The following is a 23849-nucleotide window of genomic DNA, read 5'->3' on the forward strand; positions in this document are numbered from 1 at the left end:
GGGACATTGTGTGAGTGAAGCATCAATCTGTTGTAAAGTGTTAATCTGTACAAAACTGAGACGAGACACTGAAAATGGTGTGAAGAGTCGTGAAGAGTGAAGTGGAGATAAATCTGTGTGTGTGTGTGTGTGTGTGTGTGTGAGGAGTGGTTGCAGGTCAGCTGGTTAAGGAGGCGTGTTATAAGTTTAATCCATGCTCGACTTATCCGTCTTGCTCACCAGTATCTTCTCGGCCATCTGTTGAATCTGGTGGGATTTGGTCTGGATGTCGTCCTTCAGTTTATTCTCTCGCCGCTCCACCATCTCAAGACGCTTCACCTGATTCTCCAACGTCTTTCTGCCCTCCTGAGCACACGCGCACACACACGCGCACAAACACACACACACACGCACACACGCGCACACGCACGGGCACAAACACACACACACACACACACACACACACACACACGCGCACAAACACACACACACGTGCACACACACGGGCACAAACACACACACGCGCACAAACACACACACACACACACACACGGGCACAAACACACACACACGTGCACACACACGGGCACAAACACACACACGCGCACAAACACACACACACACACACGCGCACAAACACACACACACGTGCACACACACGGGCACAAACACACACACGCGCACAAACACACACACACACACACACACGGGCACAAACACACACACACACGTGCACACACACGGGCACAAACACACACACACACACACACACACACACGGGCACAAACACACACACACGTGCACACACACGGGCACAAACACACACACACACACGCGCACAAACACACACACACACACACACACACGGGCACAAACACACACACACGTGCACACACACGGGCACAAACACACACACACACGCGCACAAACACACACAAACACACACACACACGGGCACAAAAACACACATGCACGCACGGGCACAAACACACGCGCACAGACACACACGCGCACACACACACACACAGATGCGCACAAACACACACACGCGCACAAACACACACACGGGCACAAACACAAACAAACACACGCGCGCACACACACACACGCGCACAAACACACACACACACGGGCACAAACACACACACACACGGGCACAAACACACACACACACACACGCGCATGCGCGACACACACACACACACACGCGCACAAAAACAAACACACACGCGCACACAAACAGGCGCACACAAACAATCACACACACACAAACACGCACACAGAAACAAACACACACACGCGCACACACACAAACACACGCGCACACAAACACGCACGCACACAAACACACGCGCACAAAAACAAACACACACGCGCACACAAACAGGCGTACACAAACAAACACACACACACAAACACGCACACAGAAACAAACACACACGCGCACACAAACAAACACACACACACATACACAAACACGCACACACAAACACGCACGCACACACAAACGCACGCACACACAAACACGCACGCACACAAACACATACACACGCACACACGCACACACACACACACACACACACACACACACACACACACACACACACACACACACACACACAGGTTCAGTACTCCTGGAGTATCTCACAAAAATGGTCAAGAACAGATTAATACAATTTTGCATAAATAAAAATATGCAAACTTATAGGCCATTATTATTTTGGGCATTATGATCATTTTTCATGACATTCAAGCACATGTTCTTCACTTTTCAAACAATTTACAATAATAAGAAACATATAAAAGCGACATTGTGACGCATAACAGCAATGAGAGGATGATCGATCTGAGCTCAGTCAGGCATCAGTCAATAAATCCAGGAGCTTTAAAGTCATTTTCTGGGTTCAATACAAGATCAATCAGCAGCATGTGTGTTATAATGACGATCACCACAAGAATGTATTTCATCGCCTCACTTTTCTTTAAAAACAGCACAAATATGAATTACAGTGAGAGTTTAAAGGTTTATTCTTTTCATTCATTCTTCTGTTAAAACGCGAGTGTTATTTGAGCTGTAAAGTGGTTTAACCCTTTAACCTCTGAAGGTGTTTTTAAAGATGTGCTGTTTACAATACACAAAATTAAAGGCTTAAAACTCGACAATATAAACAAAGAGGATCAAGTCAATAAATGTAATTTTATTTAACATTTTATATCTTTGGGTGTAAATAAAGTGGCTCTGAAAAACTGCTTTTGTTTTGTTCCCGATCATGTCGACTGTATCTGAGAACATGTTTGTGTTGATACGACAAAGCGATCAAAAGTTACAACATTACAAATATAATTGATCATAGTGTCCAAAAACATCTCCAAACAAATAAAAGATAATAATTGTACATAAGAACTAATTACACATGCAAACACAACAATGACTAAAGGTTTGCATAGCATGCACACATGATTTTAGTCATGAGATTTCACAGAATGAGTTTCATTCTGTGTCATTTGAGTCATCATTGAGTCTGTGTCGTGTATTTGGCGCCATCTCCTGGTGATCATATGTAACATTGTGCTTCATGTGGATTATCTAATGATCTATACATCTGATTATCTTGTGAGTGGACTCCATTGAAAGATAATCACCGACTCTAAATAATCATATGTGATATTTTATGTTCAGTTTATTTTTCATTAAGTTACAAGCAAAAACGTGGCAAAAACGCGGCTATATTTGTGTCTGTGAGTAAAACAAATAGTCTGGTTGTATTTTACTCTTTAAGATCTTTCCAACGACATATGACACATGAATATTTGATCAGTTTGATGTTTTTATACTTTGATTGCAATAATACGTACAATGCAATTTTTTTTAAATAGATGATCAAATGTAACACTTCTGATTTATCTACAGATTTCAAAGCACTTGTTCAGTTTTGCTCATAATGTCTACATGCATTGGAAAGTAGAGCATCTAAACTTTCAAACGACACCTATAATGTGCTGGTCAATATTTTGACAATTATTTGTTTCCCTCACGGGCCCATCCGAGCTAGTCATTTTAGGGTTTTAGTGTTTGTTGACATTACATCGTCATGGCAACGAAGTTGTAAAATTGCCTATAACTTTACGCAGATGCATTAAGTGATTTAATGACACTAAAATCATGTTAACACACATGTTGTGTCTTTACTTTTGAAACCGTGAGTATTTTAACGTTTTCGGGTTTGGTCCCATTCAATTCGGTTCCATTGTTTTGTATTTTTTTACTTTTTTTTTAAATAAAATGAGGAATGAGTCGGAATAATTTGTGGTAATCAACATTATGACACAAATGCTGTTGATTGAGCTTAACTTGTATTGAACCCGGAATATTCCTTTAAGTAGTTTTTCAGCTGCTAAAGCGGTACTGTCTCTTTAAGAAACGCGTCAGTTCAGCGAACGCCTCACAGAGGTTTTTCGGTTGAGGGAAAAAGAGCGCGTAATAACATATAGAGACAAATGTATCTTTGATGAACACACGTTACAAAACAGAAATGTTGTTTCATGTTTTCAAACATTCTTGAGTGAGTTTTGGGTAAATATCTGTCATCGTTAAACGTGTAATCACTCGCGCACTAGTTAACGAAAGCCGCCGGGTTTACCTCGGCCTCTCGGAGGCCTCTGCGCAGCGTGTCACTGGGGTCAGATTTACTGCGCAGACGTTCAAGGTCTCTCTCCAGACTCTCTTTGGCCTGACGGATGTTCTGCAGCAGATCTGTGGCCTCGGTGCTCGCCTTCACCGCCTGCAGGGTCAAAGGTCAAACATAACCAAAGACACTTTATACGACTCATTTTTGGTGACATAAACGTTTGCTTTTAAATCATGGAGACAGCAATATGAAAAAATACATCAATATTTAATAAAAAATGTAATCTATTAATAATAATTATTATACCCCCCAAAAAAGTCTGCAGATAACAAGCAATGATGTGTGGCGTATATTATGTTATTTAATGTTTTATTATATTAGAATTATAAACTTAATATATTATAACTAATTATTATGTTATATTGTATGATATATTATATATTATATAAATATTAATCCTATATTATAAGATAATAATAAGTTATAATATTATAAAGTTTATATTTATAGTATAATATAACATAATAGAATACAGCATAATTTATTTTTAATATAACATATATAATTAAATATAATATAACCTAATATAAAATAATTATTAGTTATAATATTATAAATTTTATAATTATTAGTATAATAAAACATTATATAACATAATACAAAATAATAACAATTTATTTTTAATACAATATATAGTTAAATAAAATAATAATTAGTTATATTATTATAAAGTTTATATTTATAGTATAATAAAACATTATATAACAGATTATAATAATATATATAACATTATACACAATAATACAACACATCAACACATATATTTTTAATATTATATAATTAAATATAATATAATTTATCATAATATAAAATATTTATAAATATAAAAATAATAATATAAAGTTTATAATTATTAGTATAATAAAAATAACAGAACATAATAGAATATAGCATCATTTATTTGTAATATTATATTATTAAATATAACATAATATAAAATAATAATTAGTTATAATATTTTAAAATTTATATTTATAATAATCAGGATCAGTATGTTTACACACACACACACACACACACACACACACACACTCACGCGCGCGCACACACACACTCTTGCACTTACACACACGCACACTCACGCGCACACACACACTCTTGCACTTACACACACGCACACTCTCTCGCACACACACACACACACTCTCGCACACACACACACTTTTGCACTTACACACGCACACTCTCTCGCACGCACACACACTTTTGCACTTACACACGCACACTCTCTCGCACACACACACACACACTCTCGCACACACACACACTTTTGCACTTACACACGCACACTCTCTCGCACGCACACACACTTTTGCACTTACACACGCACACTCTCTCGCACACACACACACACACTCTCGCACACACACACACTTTTGCACTTACACACGCACACTCTCTCGCACGCACACACACACACACTCGCGCGCACACACACTCGCGCGCACACACACCTGCACACTCTCTCGCACACACACACTCTTGCACTTACACACACGCACACTCTCTCGCACACACACACTCTTGCACTTACACACACACACACTCTCTCGCACACACACACTCTTGCACTTACACACACGCACACTCTCTCGCACACACACACTCTTGCACTTACACACACACACACTCTCTCGCACACACACACTCTTGCACTTACACACACGCACACTCTCTCGCACACACACACTCTTGCACTTACACGCACGCACACTCACACTCTCTCGCACACACACACTCTTGCACTTACACACACGCACACTCTCTCGCACACACACACTCTTGCACTTACACACACACACTCTCTCGCACTTGCACACACACACACACTCTCGCACTTGCACACACACACACACACTCTCTCGCACTTGCACACACACACACTCTCTCGCACTTGCACACACACACACACTCTCGCACTTGCACACACACACACACACTCTCGCACTTGCACACACACACACACACCTCTCGCACTTGCACACACACACACACACTCTCGCACTTGCACACACACACACACACTCTCTCGCACACACACACTCTTGCACTTACACGCACACACACGCACACTCGCACACACACACACACACTCTCTCGCACACACACACTCTTGCACTTACACACACACACTCTCTCGCACTTGCACACACACACACACTCTCGCACTTGCACACACACACACACACTCTCGCACTTGCACACACACACACACACACTCTCGCACACACACACTCTTGCACTTACACGCACACACACGCACACTCGCACACACACACACACACTCTCTCGCACACACACACTCTCGCACTTGCACACACACACACACTCTCTCGCACTTGCACACACACACACACACTCTCGCACTTGCACACACACACACACACTCTCGCACTTGCACACACACACACTCTCTCGCACTTGCACACACGCACTCTCTCGCACTTGCACACACTCACTCTCTCGCACTTGCACACACGCACTCTCTCGCACTTGCACACACGCACTCTCTCGCACTTGCACACACGCACTCTCTCGCACACACACACACGCACTCGCACACACACGCACACTCTTGCACACTCTCGCACACACACATGCACTCACTCGCACGCACACACACACACACACGCACTCTCTCGCACACACACACACGCACTCTCTCGCACGCACACACACACTCTCTCGTACACACACACACGCACTCGCACACACACACACGCACTCGCACACACACACACGCACTCGCACACACACGCACACTCTTGCACACTCTCGCACACACACATGCACTCACTCGCACGCACACACACACACACACGCACTCTCTCGCACACACACACACACACACACGCACTCTCTCGCACACACATACATGCACTCACTCGCACGCACTCGCACACACACACATGCACTCACTCGCACGCACACACACACACACACACACACACACGCACTCTCTCGCACACACACACACACGCACTCTCTCGCACACACACACACGCACTCTCTCGCACACACACACACGCACTCTCTCGACACACACACACACGCACTCACTCGCACACACATGCACACTCTCGCACACACATGCACACTCTCGCACACACTCACACAAGGAATTTGTCCCTGTGCCAGAAGCTTCCAGTGCAAGAGAACACAATGTATATACATACATACAAACAAACATATACATTTAAACATAATAAAGTTTATAATTGTGGCTCTTAAATTGGTTGAGCTACACTCAAAGCCGATATATGCCACACATCATCTGAATTCTATATTAATACTCCGATATTATAATGTCCCATCTTCACTTGTATCTGAACACAGATCAGATCTGAGATAACTCAGTGTTTGTTACTGACTCTGGATCAGTGTACGTGCCTTTGAGAGTTTCTCCTGCAGCTCTTGAATCTTCATCTGCTGTTCTGCATTTGTCTGAAACACAGAAGATCTCAGAACATCAGACACAGAGGGAAATTCTACAACTACAAATATAAATATAAATACACGCAGGCTTGGACATCACACACACTCTAATGTACTCCCTGAATTTAAGGGGTGGATGTGGCCATCTACGACTACAGCACAACATTGTTTATAAGAGCACAAAGTTCTTTGATCTAGTTTCTTAATATTGCTCTTAAATGTACAGCATTGTCTTCTGAGGGAGCATCCGGCCAGAACACTATAGAGGGTCTCACAACGTCCTGTGGGAAACACTGGGAAAAGAAGGGAGAGAAAAGATAAACAACAGAAAGAAAAAGGGGAAAAGGGAAGTGAAGGAAAATGATAAAAGGGAAAATGGAAAAGAAAGTAAAAGGAATGGAAATTAAAATAAATAAAAAAATGGGAATTGAAGGAATGGGAAAAGGAAAGAAAAGAAATGGAAAAGAACAGAAAGGAAAATAAATTAAGGGAAGGGAATTTAAGGAAAAGAAATGGAAAGAAAAAGGAAATTAAAAGTAAAGGGATGGGAAAGGAAGAGATGAGAAAAATAAATGAAGGAAATGAAAAGAAAGGAAAAGAGAAGTGAAAAAAGGAAAAGGAAGCAAAGGGAGAAGGAAAGGAAAGGAAAAGGAAAGGGAGAAGGAAAGGAAAGGGAGAAGGAAAGGAAAAGGAAAGGGAGAAGGAAAGGGAGAAGGAAAGGAAAAGGAAAGGGAGAAGGAAAGGAAAGGGAAAGGAAATGAAAGGAAAAGGAAAGGGAGAAGGAAAGGAAAAGGGAGAAGGAAAGGAAAGGAAAAGGAAAGGGAGAAGGAAAGGAAAGGGAGAAGGAAAGGAAAGGAAAAGGAAAGGGAGAAGGAAAGGAAAGGGAGAAGGAAAGGGAGAAGGAAAGGGAGAAGGAAAGGAAAGGAAAAGGAAAGGGAGAAGGAAAGGAAAGGGAGAAGGAAAGGAAAAGGAGAAGGAAAGGAAAAGGAAAGGGAGAAGGAAAGGAAAGGGAGAAGGAAAGGAAAAGGAAAGGGAGAAGGAAAGGAAAGGAAAGGGAGAAGGAAAGGAAAAGGAAAGGGAGAAGGAAAGGAAAGGGAGAAGGAAAGGAAAAGGAAAGGGAGAAGGAAAGGAAAGGGAGAAGAAAAGGAAAGGGAGAAGAAAAGGAAAGGGAGAAGGAAAGGAAAGGGAGAAGGAAAGGAAAGGAAGGGAAAAGGAAAGGAAATGAAAGGAAAAGGAAAGGGTGCGAAGGAAAGGAAAGGGAGAAGGAAAGGAAAGGGAGAAGGAAAGGAAAGGGAGAAGGAAAGGAAGGGAAATGAAAGGAAAAGGAAAGGGAGAAGGAAAGGAAAGGGAGAAGGAAAAGAAAGGATAGGGAGAAGGAAAGGGAGAAGGAAAAGAAAGGAAAGGGAGAAGGAAAGGAAAGGAAAGGAAAGGGAGAAGGAAAGGGAAGAGAGAAGGAAAGGAAAGGCAGAAGGAAAGGAAAGGGAGAAGGAAAGGAAAGGGAGAAGGAAAGGGAAGAGAGAAGGAAAGGAAAGGGAGAAGGAAAGGGAGAAGGAAAGGAAAGGGAGAAGGAAAGGGAAGGGAGAAGGAAAGGGAGAAGGAAAGGAAAGGGAGAAGGAAAGGGAAGGGAGAAGGAAAGGGAGAAGGAAAGGGAAGAGAGAAGGAAAGGAAAGGGAGAAGGAAAGGGAAGGGAGAAGGAAAGGGAGAAGGAAAGGAAAGGGAGAAGGAAAGGGAAGAGAGAAGGAAAGGGAAGAGAGAAGGAAAGGGAAGAGAGAAGGAAAGGAAAGAGAGAAGGAAAGGAAAGAGAGAAGGAAAGGAAAGGGAGAAGGAAAGAGACTCTCTGTGGCATGGCTTCATTGGTTCTGCAGATTGTTGTAAATGACTCGAATTGGTCTGAAATGAACGAGTGATCACGTGTTTGACCGATTCATTCACCTTCTCCAGTTTAGACAACACTTCCTCCACCTCAGCTTTGCCCTGCTCCTTTGCCTGAAACACAACATATAACAACGCTTTAACTCACGGGACAACACTATACAGCGACAATCTCAACCAATCACACACAAACCTTCTGGATCCTCTGCTGGTATTCCGCAGCTTTCCTCTTCAGTTCTTCACTGGTCAGTCGTGACTCTCGTAGCTCGCTCTCGTACAGATCGCTGCGGCGGCGAGCGGCGGACAGATCCTCCTCCAGCTGTCTGATGGTCACCTGCATCTCCTCCAACTGAGCGTGATACTCCTGAACACACACACACACACACAGGTCAATCATTTACAGTTATATAATCACGTTAGTGTGAAATGACATGCTGACAACAGCCTGGAGACTTCATGAGGATTTAAACGAGTGAAACACATTAAAGAATTAAACTAGTGGCTACAGAGAGAGACTGAAATATAATGAAAGATTACTGGCTGAAAGCCGAGAGATCAAACCAGAGGTTAATTGTGCCGAGTCTTGAGGTCTGTGGGAAATATCTGAATCAGTCTAATTTGATCTTTTTAAGGCTGAAAGGAAATGGTTTGTGTTTGGAAAGGGAGAAAGGAAAGAGAAAAGGAAATGAAATTAAAGGAAAGAAAAGAGGAAATGAAAGGAAAGAGAAAAAGGAAATTTCCTTTTTCAAATAAAAAAATTGGTCAAATCAAACAAAACAACGAGAGTCACTAGTTAAATTTAACCGATTTTGACACTTTACATTGTACAAAATACGAAATGCAACCCTTCGTATACATGCGTGGACGTTGTATTTTGGCTTCGCTATAAGGTAAGAAACCTCTTTTCCTCTGTAGTTTTGTTTGATCTGCCACTTTAAGCAATTCTTTCCTTTTTCTCTTTCCTTTCCTTTGATTTCCTCTTTCCTATCATTTGAAATGAAAGGAAAGAGGAAATGAAAGTAAAGAAAAGAGGAAATGAAAGAAAATTAAATGAAAGAGGAAATGAAAGGAAAGAAAAGAGGAAATGAAAGAAAATTAAATGAAAGAGGAAATGAAAGGAAAGAAAAGAGGAAATGAAAGAAAATGAAAGGAAAGAGGAAATGAAAGGAAAGGAAAGAGGAAATGAAAGAAAATGAAAGGAAAGAAAATAGGAAATGAAAGAAAATGAAAGGAAAGAGGAAATGAAAGAGGAAATGAAAGGAAAGAAAAGAGGAAATGAAAGAAAATTAAAGAAAAGAGGAAATGAAAGAGGAAATGAAAGAGGAAATGAAAGGAAAGAAAAGAGGAAATGAAAGAGGAAATGAAAGGAAAGAGGAAATGAAAGAAAATGAAAGAGGAAATGAAAGGAAAGAGGAAATGAAAGAAAATTAAAGGAAAGAGGAAATGAAAGAAAATGAAATGAAAGAGGAAATGAAAGGAAAGAGGAAATGAAAGAGGAAATGAAAGGAAAGAAAAGAGGAAATGAAAGAAAATTAAAGAAAAGAGGAAATGAAAGAGGAAATGAAAGGAAATTAAAGAAAAGAGGAAATGAAAGAGGAAATGAAAGGAAAGAGGAAATGAAATTAAAGAAAAGAGGAAATGAAAGAGGAAATGAAAGAAAATTTAAGAAAAGAGGAAATGAAAGAGGAAATGAAAGGAAAGAGGAAATGAAAGAAAAGAGGAAATTAAAGAAAATTAAAGAAAAGAGGAAATGAAAGGAAAGAGGAAACGAAAGGAAAGACAAAATGAAAGGAAAGAGGAAATGAAATGAAAGAGGAAATGAAAGAAAATTAAAGAAAAAAGGAAATGAAAGAAAATGAAAGGAAAGAGGAAATGAAAGGAAAGAAAAGAGGAAATGAAAGAAAATTAAAGAAAAGAGGAAATGAAAGAGGAAATGAAAGGAAAGAGGAAATGAAAGGAAAGAGGAAATGAAGAGGAAATGAAAGAAAATTAAAGGAAAGAGGAAATGAAAGAAAATGAAATGAAAGAGGAAATGAAAGGAAAGAGGAAATGAAAGAAAAGAGGAAATGAAAGAAAATTAAAGAAAAGAGGAAATGAAAGAGGAAAGAGGAAATGAAAGGAAAGAGGAAAGGAAAGAGGAAATGAAAGGAAAGAGGAAATGAAAGGAAAGAAAAGAGGAAATGAAAGAAAATGAAATGAAAGAGGAAATGAAAGGAAAGAGGAAATGAAAGAGGAAATGAAAGGAGAGGAAATGAAAGGAAAGAGGAAGTGAAAGAAAATGAAATGAAAGAGGAAATGAAAGAAAATGAAATGAGAGGAAATGAGAGGAAAGAGGAAATGAAAGGAAAGAGGAAAGGAAAGAGGAAATTTAAGGGGAAATGAAAGAAAAGAGGAAAGAGGAAATGAAAGAAAAGAGGAAATGAAAGGGGAAAGGAAAGAGGAAATGAAAGAAAAGAGGAAATGAAAGGGGAAAGGTAAGAGGAAATTTAAGGGGAAAGGAAAGAGGAAAGGGGAAATGAAAGAGGAAATGAAAGGAAAGAGGAAATGAAAGGAAAGAGGAAATTAAGGGAAAGGAAAGAGGAAAGGGGAAATGAAAGAGGAAAGGGGAAATGAAAGGAAAGAGGAAAGGAAAGAGGAAATTTAAGGGGAAATGAAAGGAAAGAGGAAATTTAAGGGGAAAGGAAAGAGGAAATGAAAGAAAAGAGGAAATGAAAGGGGAAAGGTAAGAGGAAATTTAAGGGGAAAGGAAAGAGGAAAGGGGAAATGAAAGGAAAGAGGAAATGAAAGGAAAGAGGAAAGGTAAGAGGAAATTTAAGGGGAAAGGAAAGAGGAAAGGGAAAATGAAAGAGGAAAGGGGAAATGAAAGGAAAGAGGAAATGAAAGGAAAGAGGAAATGAAAGAGGAAATGAAAGGAAAGAAAAGAGGAAATGAAAGAAAATTAAAGAAAAGAGGAAATGAAAGAGGAAATGAAAGGAAATTAAAGAAAAGAGGAAATGAAAGGAAAGAGGAAATGAAAGGAAATTAAAGAAAAGAGGAAATGAAAGAGGAAATGAAAGAAAATTTAAGAAAAGAGGAAATGAAAGAGGAAATGAAAGGAAAGAGGAAATGAAAGAAAAGAGGAAATTAAAGAAAATTAAAGAAAAGAGGAAATGAAAGGAAAGAGGAAACGAAAGGAAAGACAAAATGAAAGGAAAGAGGAAATGAAAGAAAATTAAAGAAAAAAGGAAATGAAAGAAAATGAAAGGAAAGAGGAAATGAAAGGAAAGAAAAGAGGAAATGAAAGAAAATTAAAGAAAAGAGGAAATGAAAGAGGAAATGAAAGGAAAGAGGAAATGAAAGGAAAGAGGAAATGAAGAGGAAATGAAAGAAAATTAAAGGAAAGAGGAAATGAAAGAAAATGAAATGAAAGAGGAAATGAAAGGAAAGAGGAAATGAAAGAGGAAATGAAAGGAAAGAAAAGAGGAAATGAAAGAAAATTAAAGAAAAGAGGAAATGAAAGAGGAAAGAGGAAATGAAAGGAAAGAGGAAAGGAAAGAGGAAATGAAAGGAAAGAGGAAATGAAAGGAAAGAAAAGAGGAAATGAAAGAAAATGAAATGAAAGAGGAAATGAAAGGAAAGAGGAAATGAAAGAGGAAATGAAAGGAGAGGAAATGAAAGGAAAGAGGAAGTGAAAGAAAATGAAATGAAAGAGGAAATGAAAGAAAATGAAATGAGAGGAAATGAGAGGAAAGAGGAAATGAAAGGAAAGAGGAAAGGAAAGAGGAAATTTAAGGGGAAATGAAAGAAAAGAGGAAAGAGGAAATGAAAGAAAAGAGGAAATTAAAGGGGAAAGGAAAGAGGAAATGAAAGAAAAGAGGAAATGAAAGGGGAAAGGTAAGAGGAAATTTAAGGGGAAAGGAAAGAGGAAAGGGGAAATGAAAGAGGAAATGTAAGGAAAGAGGAAATGAAAGGAAAGAGGAAATTTAAGGGGAAAGGAAAGAGGAAAGGGGAAATGAAAGAGGAAAGGGGAAATGAAAGGAAAGAGGAAAGGAAAGAGGAAATTTAAGGGGAAATGAAAGGAAAGAGGAAAGAGGAAATGAAAGGAAAGAGGAAATTTAAGGGGAAAGGAAAGAGGAAATGAAAGAAAAGAGGAAATGAAAGGGGAAAGGTAAGAGGAAATTTAAGGGGAAAGGAAAGAGGAAAGGGGAAATGAAAGAGGAAATGAAAGGAAAGAGGAAATGAAAGGAAAGAGGAAAGGTAAGAGGAAATTTAAGGGGAAAGGAAAGAGGAAAGGGAAAATGAAAGAGGAAAGGGGAAATGAAAGGAAAGAGGAAATGAAAGGAAAGAGGAAATGAAAGGGGAAAGGAAATAGGAAATGAAAGGGGAAAGGAAATAGGAAATGAAAGGAAAGAGGAAAGGAAAGAGGAAATGAAAGAAAATGAAAGGAAAGAGGAAATGAAAGAAAATGAAAGGAAAGAGGAAATGAAAGGAAAGAGGAAATGAAAGAAAATGAAAGGAAAGAAAATAGGAAATGAAAGAAAATGAAAGGAAAGAGGAAATGAAAGAGGAAATGAAAGGAAAGAAAAGAGGAAATGAAAGAAAATTAAAGAAAAGAGGAAATGAAAGGAAAGAGGAAATGAAAGAAAATTAAAGGAAAGAGGAAATGACAGAAAATTAAATGAAAGAGGAAATGAAAGGAAAGAGGAAATGAAAGGAAAGAAAAGAGGAAATGAAAGAGGAAATGAAAGAAAATTAAAGAAAAGAGGAAATGAAAGAGGAAATGAAAGGAAAGAAAAGAGGAAATGAAAGAGGAAATGAAAGGAAAGAGGAAATGAAAGAAAATGAAAGAGTAAATGAAAGGAAAGAGGAAATGAAAGAGGAAATGAAAGAAAATTAAAGAAAATAGGAAATGAAAGAAAATGAAAGGAAAGAGGAAATGAAAGAGGAAATGAAAGGAAAGAGGAAATGAAAGAGGAAATGAAAGAAAATGAAAGGAAAGAGGAAATGAAAGGAAAGAAAAGAGGAAATGAAAAAGGAAATGAAAGGAAAGAGGAAATTAAAGAAAATGAAAGGAAAGAGGAAATGAAAGAGGAAATGAAAGGAAAGAAAAGAGGAAATGAAAGAAAATTAAAGAAAAGAGGAAATGAAAGAAAATGAAAGAGGAAATGAAAGGAAAGAGGAAATGAAAGAAAATTAAAGGAAAGAGGAAATGAAAGAAAATGAAATGAAAGAGGAAATGAAAGGAAAGAGGAAATGAAAGAGGAAATGAAAGGAAAGAAAAGAGGAAATGAAAGAAAATTAAAGAAAAGAGGAAATGAAAGAGGAAATGAAAGAGGAAATGAAAGGAAAGAAAAGAGGAAATGAAAGAGGAAATGAAAGGAAATTAAAGAAAAGAGGAAATGAAAGAGGAAATGAAAGGAAAGACAAGAGGAAATGAAAGAGGAAATGAAAGGAAAGAGGAAATGAAAGAAAATGAAAGAGGAAATGAAAGAAAATGAAATGAAAGGAAAGAGGAAATGAAAGAAAATTAAAGGAAAGTGGAAATGAAAGAAAATGAAATGAAAGAGGAAATGAAAGGAAAGAGGACATGAAAGAGGAAATGAAAGAGGAAATGAAAGGAAAGAAAAGAGGAAATGAAAGAAAATTAAAGAGGAAATGAAAGGAAATTAAAGAAAAGAGGAAATGAAAGGAAAGAGGAAATGAAAGGAAAGACAAGAGGAAATGAAAGAGGAAATGAAAGGAAAGAGGAAATGAAAGAAAATGAAAGAGGAAATGAAAGGAAAGAGGAAAGGAAAGGAAAGAAAAGAGGAAATGAAAAAATGAAATGAAAGGAAAGAGGAAATGAAAGAGGAAATGAAAGAAAATTAAAGGAAAGAGGAAATGAAAGAAAATGAAATGAAAGAGGAAATGAAAGGAAAGAGGAAATTTAAGGGGAAAGGAAAGAGGAAATTTAAGGGGAAAGGAAAGAGGAAAGGGGAAATGAAAGAGGAAATGAAAGGAAAGAGGAAAGGTAAGAGGAAATTTAAGGGGAAAGGAAAGAGGAAAGGGGAAATGAAAGAGGAAAGGGGAAATGAAAGAAAAGAGGAAAGGAAAGAGGAAATTTAAGGGGAAATGAAAGGAAAGAGGAAAGAGGAAATGAAAGGAAAGAGGAAATTTAAGGGGAAAGGAAAGAGGAAATGAAAGAAAAGAGGAAATGAAAGGGGAAAGGAAAGAGAAAAGGGGAAATGAAAGGAAAGAGGAAAGGTAAGAGGAAATTTAAGGGGAAAGGAAAGAGGAAAGGGGAAATGAAAGAGGAAAGGGGAAATGAAAGGAAAGAGGAAATGAAAGGAAAGAGGAAAGGGGAAATGAAAGGAAAGAGGAAATGAAAGGGGAAAGGAAAGAGGAAATGAAAGGAAAGAGGAAAGGAAAGAGGAAATGAAAGGAAAGAGGAAATGAAAGGAAAGAGGAAATGAAAGGAAAGAGGAAAGGAAAGGAAAGAGGAAATGAAAGGAAAGAGGAAAGGAAAGGAAAGAGGAAATGAAAGGAAAGGAAAGAGGAAATGAAAGGAAAGAGGAAAGGAAAGGAAAGAGGAAAGGTGAAATGAAAAGAAAGGGGAAATTAAATGAGAGGAAATGAAAGGAAAGAGGAAATGAAATGAATGTAACTTTAAGTGAAGGAAAAGAAAAAGGGATGATCTCTTAAAGAAACCAAAACCTTTAGTTTAGTAAATCTGGAGTGACTGAAATAAGACGCGCTCAGCAACGTCTCGCTTGATGACTCACTTGAGTCCAACCCCTACAGGACAACAGGAAGTGCAGACAAGCAGGAATGATGAGTTTCCCATCACACTAATCACAGCATCAAACAGTTCTTTGTTCATTTCAGCAGTTAAAGAAAACTTTGTCATTGTCTGATTTTGAAGATCAGTATGCTACAGACCCAAAGCGCAATAACCGTGATCACTGCTGTATCCATGGAGACGAGACGTTTTAAGCTCTGTGAGGATGTTAAATTAAAGAAGAGTGCAATTTCAATCTCCATGTCTCCTCTCTCCGTTCCCATCATTACTCAAGAGGAGTCACAAATCCATTCACCTTCATAACGCCCGAATCAAAGCACTTTATGATTCATGAGCTCGTCGTCTTCAGTCTTAAAGACACTCATGCGTCTAAAGAAATGAGCTTTGACAAATTCGGTTAATGACCCGAAGACCCCTTTCACTACGGAATCTAGGGCCTTTAAAGGGTTTTAGACTTTGTTTCCGACAGAAATGTTGATTTTAATCTCAAGGTACTAAATTGGTCAAATCAAACACAAACAAAACAACGAGAGTCACTAGTTAAATTTAACCGATTTTGACACTTTACATTGTACAAAATACGAAATGCGACCCTTCGTATACATGCGTGGACGTTGTATTTTGGCTTCGCTATAAGGTAAGAAACCTCTTTTCCTCTGTAGTTTTGTTTGATCTGCCACTTTAAGCAATTCACAAATTTTTCGCACGTCAGCGTGCTGATAAACATAATGTCCACATACGTGGATTTTCATACATTATTCCCTCAAAAGTTGAAAAAATTTATTTTGAATAACTTTGGCGGGTAGTCATTACAATTTAGTTTATTTTTCATTAGTTAGCACTCTTTAGCTGGGTTTCCATCTAAATGTTTCGCATTTTTTAAATCGCATCTCTAAAAATAAGGCTAAAGAAAATACGAATCGTTGCACGTTTCCATCCACTGCGTCTTGCGCATTATCTTGAGGGCGTCGCCTTGGAAACAGTTTTTTCACAAAACTATGACATCACCTTAATACGCATTTTTACTAATGCGAAACTCATTACATAAAAAGCTAATTTTGAGTGTTTATTCGCGCGTTTCCATTTCAAAATGCGCATAAAAATAGCTGGATGGAAACCTCGCTTTTGACTGTTAGTTTTAGTTTAATTTTAGTTTCAGTTTATTTCGTTTTTATTTCAGCTGTAATATTTATGGCTGCCAATGCTAAAACATTTACTGATATACTTTAAATATTTACGCACTTATGGTGCATTCACATACAACACGAAGAAAATTTTCGCCTTGCGTTACATGTGCGAGTTTGACCGCTGGATTATTAACGTTTAAACTCGCATTCGCACGATTAGCGTGAACCCACGAGTATTCCCGCTTCTCTTCCGGAAAAGGACAGGAGGAGGGGATTCTACGATTTGGTTCATAGTAAAGTACAACCAATAGCTGGAATCAAGTAGACGCGCAACTTCCTCGCTCACTTTTCTCCGAGCGATGTCTTTTTTCGTCCGGTCTCTGTACATGTATGACGTTGTGTCGTACAATTCCGGGTGTCCAAACAACAATTTCTTCAACAACAATTCTTTCATCCATTTTTCCGGATTTCTTCTGCTACTACGTCAGTACGTCAGTGACATCTGGACAATCTCAACGCTGATAGACTTTCGCGGCAACGCATCATGCCGATTTTACGCGAATTAAGCGATTTTGCGTGTTCGAGTCGTGTCATTCGCTTCCTTCGCACCGCCCGGCGAATTCCCGTCTATTCGCATCTTTGCATTGACTTTGCATGTAATCACGTCGCGCGAAACGTTCGCTTCGCATTGTACGTGAATGCACCATTAATGTCGTTAAAGTTCTGTGTCAAAAAATAAAATTTTATTTTAGTTAGTTTTGGAGTTATGAAAACGTATTTTACTTTAGTTTCCATTTCAAACCATGTTAGTTTACGAAAAGTTTATATTTAATTGTATTTTTTGTTAACTAAACTAATACCGGTTTGCTATTGTTAGTAATTCAGGATCTCCTTCAAAGGGGCCGTTCACACATTGTTCCAACCAGGACTCCTTAGCAACCAAATTGGCCCGGTTGCTAGGGAGGGTAGAGTCACATGGGGTAACCTCCTCGTGGTCGCTATAATGGGGTTCTCGCTCTCGGGGGGGCACGTGGAGAGTTGTGCGCGGATGCCACGGTGGATGGCGTGAAGCCTATGTCTCCATGGTAACGCGCTCAACAAGCCACGTGATAAGATGCGCGGATTGACGGTCTCAGACGCGGAGGCAAATGAGATTCGTCCTCCGCCACCCGGATTGAGGCGAGTCACTACGCCACCACGAGGACTTGGAGCGCATTGGGAATTGGGCGTTCCGAATTGGGAGGAAAAAGGGGAATATATATATTTTTTTTTAATTGCATTTTATCATTTAGGTCACATTTTAGATTTTTTTATATATACAAATTCCACATATTTCATTAATAAATATGATGTCTTGAAGTCGCATATTTATTGTTTACATGCACACGGTAAGTTAATATTTACATTGTAGAATGCGCGCTAAAACGGTACTGTCTCTTTAAGAACAGCAGCAGTTCGGCAAGCGTCTCACAGAGGTGTTTCGTTTGAGCGCATATTGACAATTAGCATCTTTACTGCATCCGTGCTAAGTGTGATTAGAATTAAATGTTTCTATTTTTGTTGTTTTTAATCAACATCTGACGGTAAAGAACAGAAAGGATATTAAAAGGGACATTATTCAATGACAAATGGATTGTGTGGATCTCGTCTTTGGAGACAAACCAAACGTTTACTCAGCACGCAGTTGAACTTCTTCATCACTTTACTACGCAACATCTCAACATGTACCAGCCAATGGCCAATCACAAACATTTTTAGCTGCATATCGGAGTAGCTCGCATTGTAGAGGAACAAGCATGAGATCTTGAGATTTTAAGAATCAATATGATATCGGGATCGCTCAAATGAGGTTTCCAATTAACCTGAAAGTCTATATTTTTCAAGAGCCCAATACATTCATTCAAAAGCAGCTAGATGGAGCGGAGGGGTCTCCAGACGTCTGCATTTAAACGCAGCAATAATGAGCTGTAATGAGATGATTTACCTGTTCTTTGATCTCCTGGAGTTTGTTGCTCTGCTCTCTGATGTCATGGAGAAGTTGTAGAGCTTTATCATCTTCCTGCGACACTTCAACACGAGCCTGCTCCAGACTGCGCTTCAGACTCTACACACACACACACACACACACACACACACCTTTTATAATGACAAATGGACAGCGAGCCACAAATCGTGTTATCAGCAGGTGTATTTCCATAGACGATACAATATCAACACTACAGATACGAAATACAGTCAGTTTTATCTACTGATTTTCCAGATGCAGAATAACAGACATGTAATTACCATCAGGGTCAATGCTTAGAAATCAGAACACATCAGAAACGTTTTGTCTACTTATGTATTAATGGCCAAGCCCCAAACTGGCGAAGCCCCTATTGTTTACTTTAGCGTTTTGGCTGGGAGTCTATGGCTTCCCATTGAACCGTACGTAGGAAAATTATTAAATTTGGCACACTGATAGAGTACACCCTGAACTATAACTGTCCCAAATTTGGGGTCTCTAACACATTCCCTCTAGCGCCACCAGCTGTTAATGTCCAAGCCCCAAACTGGCGAACCCCCTATTGTTTACGTTAGCGTTCTGGCTGGGAGTCTATAAATTCCCATTGAACCGTACGTAGGAAAATTATGACATTTGGCACACTGATAGAGTACACCCTGAACTATAACTGTCCCAAACTTGGGGTCTCTAACACATTCCCTCTAGCGCCACCAGCTGTTCAAAGGTTCACATACGTTTTGGCCTATAGCTTAAACCATGGTTTCAATTTCCGCCGAATTTTTCGTAAGTCCGATTTGCACAAAATTTGTCGTGTATTATCTAGTGACACTGGGGACGACAAGCTATCAAAAGCTTTTTGATAGTCCAAACCGGTCTTGGGTAACGCTTCAACGAATTTGACAGCGAGCACCCTAAATGTACACAAGGCTGTATCTTCGCAACGCTTTGCTGTATTGTAAATTTATAATAATAGTCAAAAAATATTATTATAAAATATATATTAAGTTATGAAAACGGATTTCACTTTAGTTTCCGTTTCAAACCATGTTAGTTTCCGAAAAGATTATGTTTAATAAAACCAATACTGGTTTGGTATCGTTAGTAATTCGTTCACACAGGGCTATTTTGCTCCTTAGCAACCAAATTGGCCCGGTTGCTAGGGAGGGTAGAGAATTGGGCATTCCAAATTTGGAGGAAACAAAAAAAATAATCAAATTGTATTTTTATTAGTTTTCTCATTGTTTAGGTCACTGTGGCGGGGCGGAGGGCGGGGCCGGGTCGTGATCCTACACACCCGGTCCCGTATTAGGCTAATTATGCCTCCGTGAGGGTTAAAGGTCGACTGCAGAGGATCGTGCGGGAGAGAGAGATCGTTTACGGACCTGTCCGTCATGTGTGTGTTTATGTTGTCTTAAGTTTCTCATTAAAATATTATTTATATCGTCAAGCCGGTTCTCGCCTCCTTTCCATTGATCACGTTACAGTCACATTTTAGCTTTTTAAAAATATACAAATTCCAAATATAATGATATAAATATAATATAAATATGATGTCTTGAAGTTGCATATTTATCGTTTACATGCACACCAGTAAGTTGTAATATTTACATTGTAGAATGCGTGCTAAAACGGTACTGTCTCTTTAAGAACAGCGCATATTGACAATTCGGCTTCTTTGGTATTCACCTTATTCAGCCCCGCCTCTTTTCAGCGCTCCACTGTTCTGAATTTTGTCATCTAACTTCCTGTTTGTATTGACAGTGATTTTTCTGTTTGTTTACGAAGGTACATCGGACCTGGCAGATCACATTCGGACAGCTATGACACTTTTTCATGCTACATGCATTTCGTTGTTATACGTGTAATTCTGCTTAATTTTTAACTCACGCTGCATTCAGTGATGTAGGTGGCGAGGTCTTGCTCCAGGATGCTCCTCTGTGTCTCTGAGGCTTTGAGCTCCACATCCTTCTGTTGGAGAACTGACTCCAGGTCAGTCATCTTACGCTGAAACCGCGAGATCTCCTGCTCCATCTGAGCGGCCACAAACACAAGCAGCAGGTCTGAATGCATTTCACAGCAGCGCTCGATAACGCCAACACACGCACATACATACTCTGAGACACGTGAACATACACATAAGACATGGGGTTCATAATGGAATATGTGTTAGCAACCTTGGCACACAGTCCATACTTAAGCATGTTTACTGTAATGCACTTTCCAAACATTTGTTTTAGTCCCAAATATGTCAAATTCAGATGCATTCTGTGTTTTATAGCTAATGGCATTTTTATGACTGGATTCAGTGATTCTGACTTTTCCACATCGAGGAAATCACGGTCCTAAATGTTACCGCTACATAAGCAGACTCGGCCCGTACATTTATTATTTAAAATGAATTCACATCCCGAGGTGTAAAGTCTGCATCACCACGCTAACACCTCGTGTTGTGAACTAAACTCAAATGATTTTGTAGTTTAAACAGCGGTAATGTTAGAATTGTGGGCGGTCACAATTATTAAATTTGGCCGACCAGTAATTGTCAAAAAATTTATCGCGATTAATTGTCAAAACGTTATCACGATTATGATAATTGTCAAAAAACTATCCGATTATGTCGATACATTGTCCATAAAAACTGTGATTATGTTGATTCATTATCATTTGTTTTTTTTAACATTTGTGACATTTTGTGACAATAGAAATGCGATAAATTGTCAAAAAATGTGCGCCATTATGACGATTCATTGTTTAAAAAAAATAGCGCCATTATGATTATTTTGTTTAAACATTGCGCAATTATGATGATTAATTGTCCATAAATTCTCACCATTATGTTGTCAAAAAAAGTCTCGCGATTATGCTGATTGTCAAAACATTAGCGCGATTATGACGATTTATTGTTTGAAAAATTTGTGCCATTATGCCGATTAATTGTTTAAAAAATGAGCGTGACTATGACGATTAATTGTTTAAAAAATGAGCGTGATTATGACGATTAATTGTTTAAAAAATGAGCGTGATTATGACGATTAATTGTTTAAAAAATGAGCGTGATTATGACGATTAATTGTTTGAAAAAAATTTGCGATTATGCCGATTAATTGTTTACAAATTTTGAGCTGTTATGCCGATTAATTGTTTTCATTGTTTTGAAAATGATCGCGATAATGACGATTAATTGTTTAAAAAAATTGCACGATTCTAACGATTCATTGTCCAAAATATCTCACTATTATGCAGATTAAAAAAAACAATAATAATTATGACAATTGTCAAAAATGTATCGCAATTATGCAGATTCATTTTGTACAAAATTATCGCGATTATGATGATTGTCAAAAACATTCAGGATTATGACAATTCATTGTCAAAAATTATATTATTACGATTATGACCATTTATTTTCAGTTTTAGGGCTTTTACGATTAATTGTAATTCAAAATGTCACTTCTTTAGGTGTGTGTGTGTGCGCATCATAAACCTTGTCATTTATTCATATTTAACTGGGAATTATATAATCAAATGTGGATATTTCATTTTCTTTCAAGGCTTAAAAAAAACTTATGACATGAGAAATAAAATTTTAAATATCAACATATTTTTAAATATTTGCCCAAAAAGTGAAGAGATATTTTGTTTTGATCAATTGTACATTTACACTATTGTTTTTGGAACCCAGCCAACATGAATAGCAATTATATTATATTATATTAAATTATATTATATTATATTATATTAGTAGACAATAGTCAAATATATCTGTCCTAAATTCTTCACTTTCATACATTATTTTAAGGCTCTCCTATTAAACTTATGCATCCTTATTTCTCATGAAGGAAGATGTTAAGATTGTGCTTCTTCACTCTATAACCTCCACAGAAACGACAGATTAAGCAGTCGTCTCCTCTGTGTCACTGCGTGTATGAACCCCATTTAACAAGAACCTTCGGCATTATACGAACGTTAAATGAAGGTGAAATCGGAGTTACGTTCAATATCAAAATTGTTTTGTTTATATTTTCACGGGAGTTTGCCGAAACCCTCCATAGACGGCGTGTGCATCACAGCGATTCTGCTTAGATAAATTACCGTGATTTAGACGATTATTTAAGAATTTGGACATTGTTTGAAATTGTTTCACATTGCGTGATTTTCCCGGAAGTGCGATTTTTAAAAAAATAGGAGCGTCATTATTTTCTCGCACTCCACTAACGCACCTTCATTTCATACTTTTAAAATATTTAAAATATTATATTAAGCATTTCTGAAAGTGAACTACTAACAGAATTACAGCTTAATTTATACATTAAATAAGGGTACATATACATATAAATATACATTTAAAGGGCAATAATAAATAGGCCTAATCGTATTTGTTTTCAACTGGTATTTTTTGTTTTATTTGATTTTGTTTGTTAATTTTTTTTATTTATTTTCACGTTTTTTCATTCTGGTATTTTCTTTTTATTATATTTTTTTACTTTTTTTTTTTAAATGTACATTTTTTTGGGGGGTCATTTATTTATTTTATGGTAATATTTTTTTTTTTGGTAATTTATTTATTTTATTTTTTTTTGGTAATATTTTTTTTTTTTTTTGGGTAATTTATTTTATTTTATTTTTTGGTAATTCATTTATTTTTATTTTATTGTATTTTTTGGTAAAAAAAATTTTGTGTTAATTTATCTATTTTTATTTTATTTTATTTTTTAGTAATATTTTTTTTGTATTTTTCATTTGCTAATTTGACTTGTTTTATCTAGAGAATAACCCTTGAAAGTTTCCTTAACGTAGATCAATTTACTTACTATAAATTTACTCCATCGTCTGTGTTCTTACCTTGTGACATTTGTCTTGAGTCTCTTGCAGTTCTTTGCTTTTAATGTGCAACTTTTTTTCCATGGAGTTGGTCTTGGCAGGAGAGTTGATCCCTGTGCCGACCGATCTGACAACACACAAACATCATCATCAGAACTCATTAT

At 37.9% G+C, this 23849-nt stretch overlaps 1 protein-coding gene across 1 annotated transcript in view; it reads right to left on the minus strand.

Annotated features, from left to right (window-relative positions):
- The window catches only part of LOC127625353 (citron rho-interacting kinase-like), a 115081-nt gene that overhangs the window by 59418 nt on the left and 31814 nt on the right, over nucleotides 1-23849 (minus strand). Inside the window, exons 11-18 of the mRNA XM_052100612.1 lie at nucleotides 23707-23812; nucleotides 20752-20895; nucleotides 18844-18963; nucleotides 9169-9339; nucleotides 9036-9089; nucleotides 7059-7112; nucleotides 3621-3761; nucleotides 220-345 (exon numbers count right to left, since the gene is read on the minus strand). Of these exons, the coding sequence (XP_051956572.1) occupies nucleotides 220-345; nucleotides 3621-3761; nucleotides 7059-7112; nucleotides 9036-9089; nucleotides 9169-9339; nucleotides 18844-18963; nucleotides 20752-20895; nucleotides 23707-23812 (916 nt within the window). The remainder of the gene's footprint in view (nucleotides 1-219; nucleotides 346-3620; nucleotides 3762-7058; nucleotides 7113-9035; nucleotides 9090-9168; nucleotides 9340-18843; nucleotides 18964-20751; nucleotides 20896-23706; nucleotides 23813-23849) is intronic.

Source organism: Xyrauchen texanus, chromosome 3 (genome assembly GCF_025860055.1).
Source record: "Xyrauchen texanus isolate HMW12.3.18 chromosome 3, RBS_HiC_50CHRs, whole genome shotgun sequence".
Classification (NCBI taxonomy): domain Eukaryota; kingdom Metazoa; phylum Chordata; class Actinopteri; order Cypriniformes; family Catostomidae; genus Xyrauchen; species Xyrauchen texanus.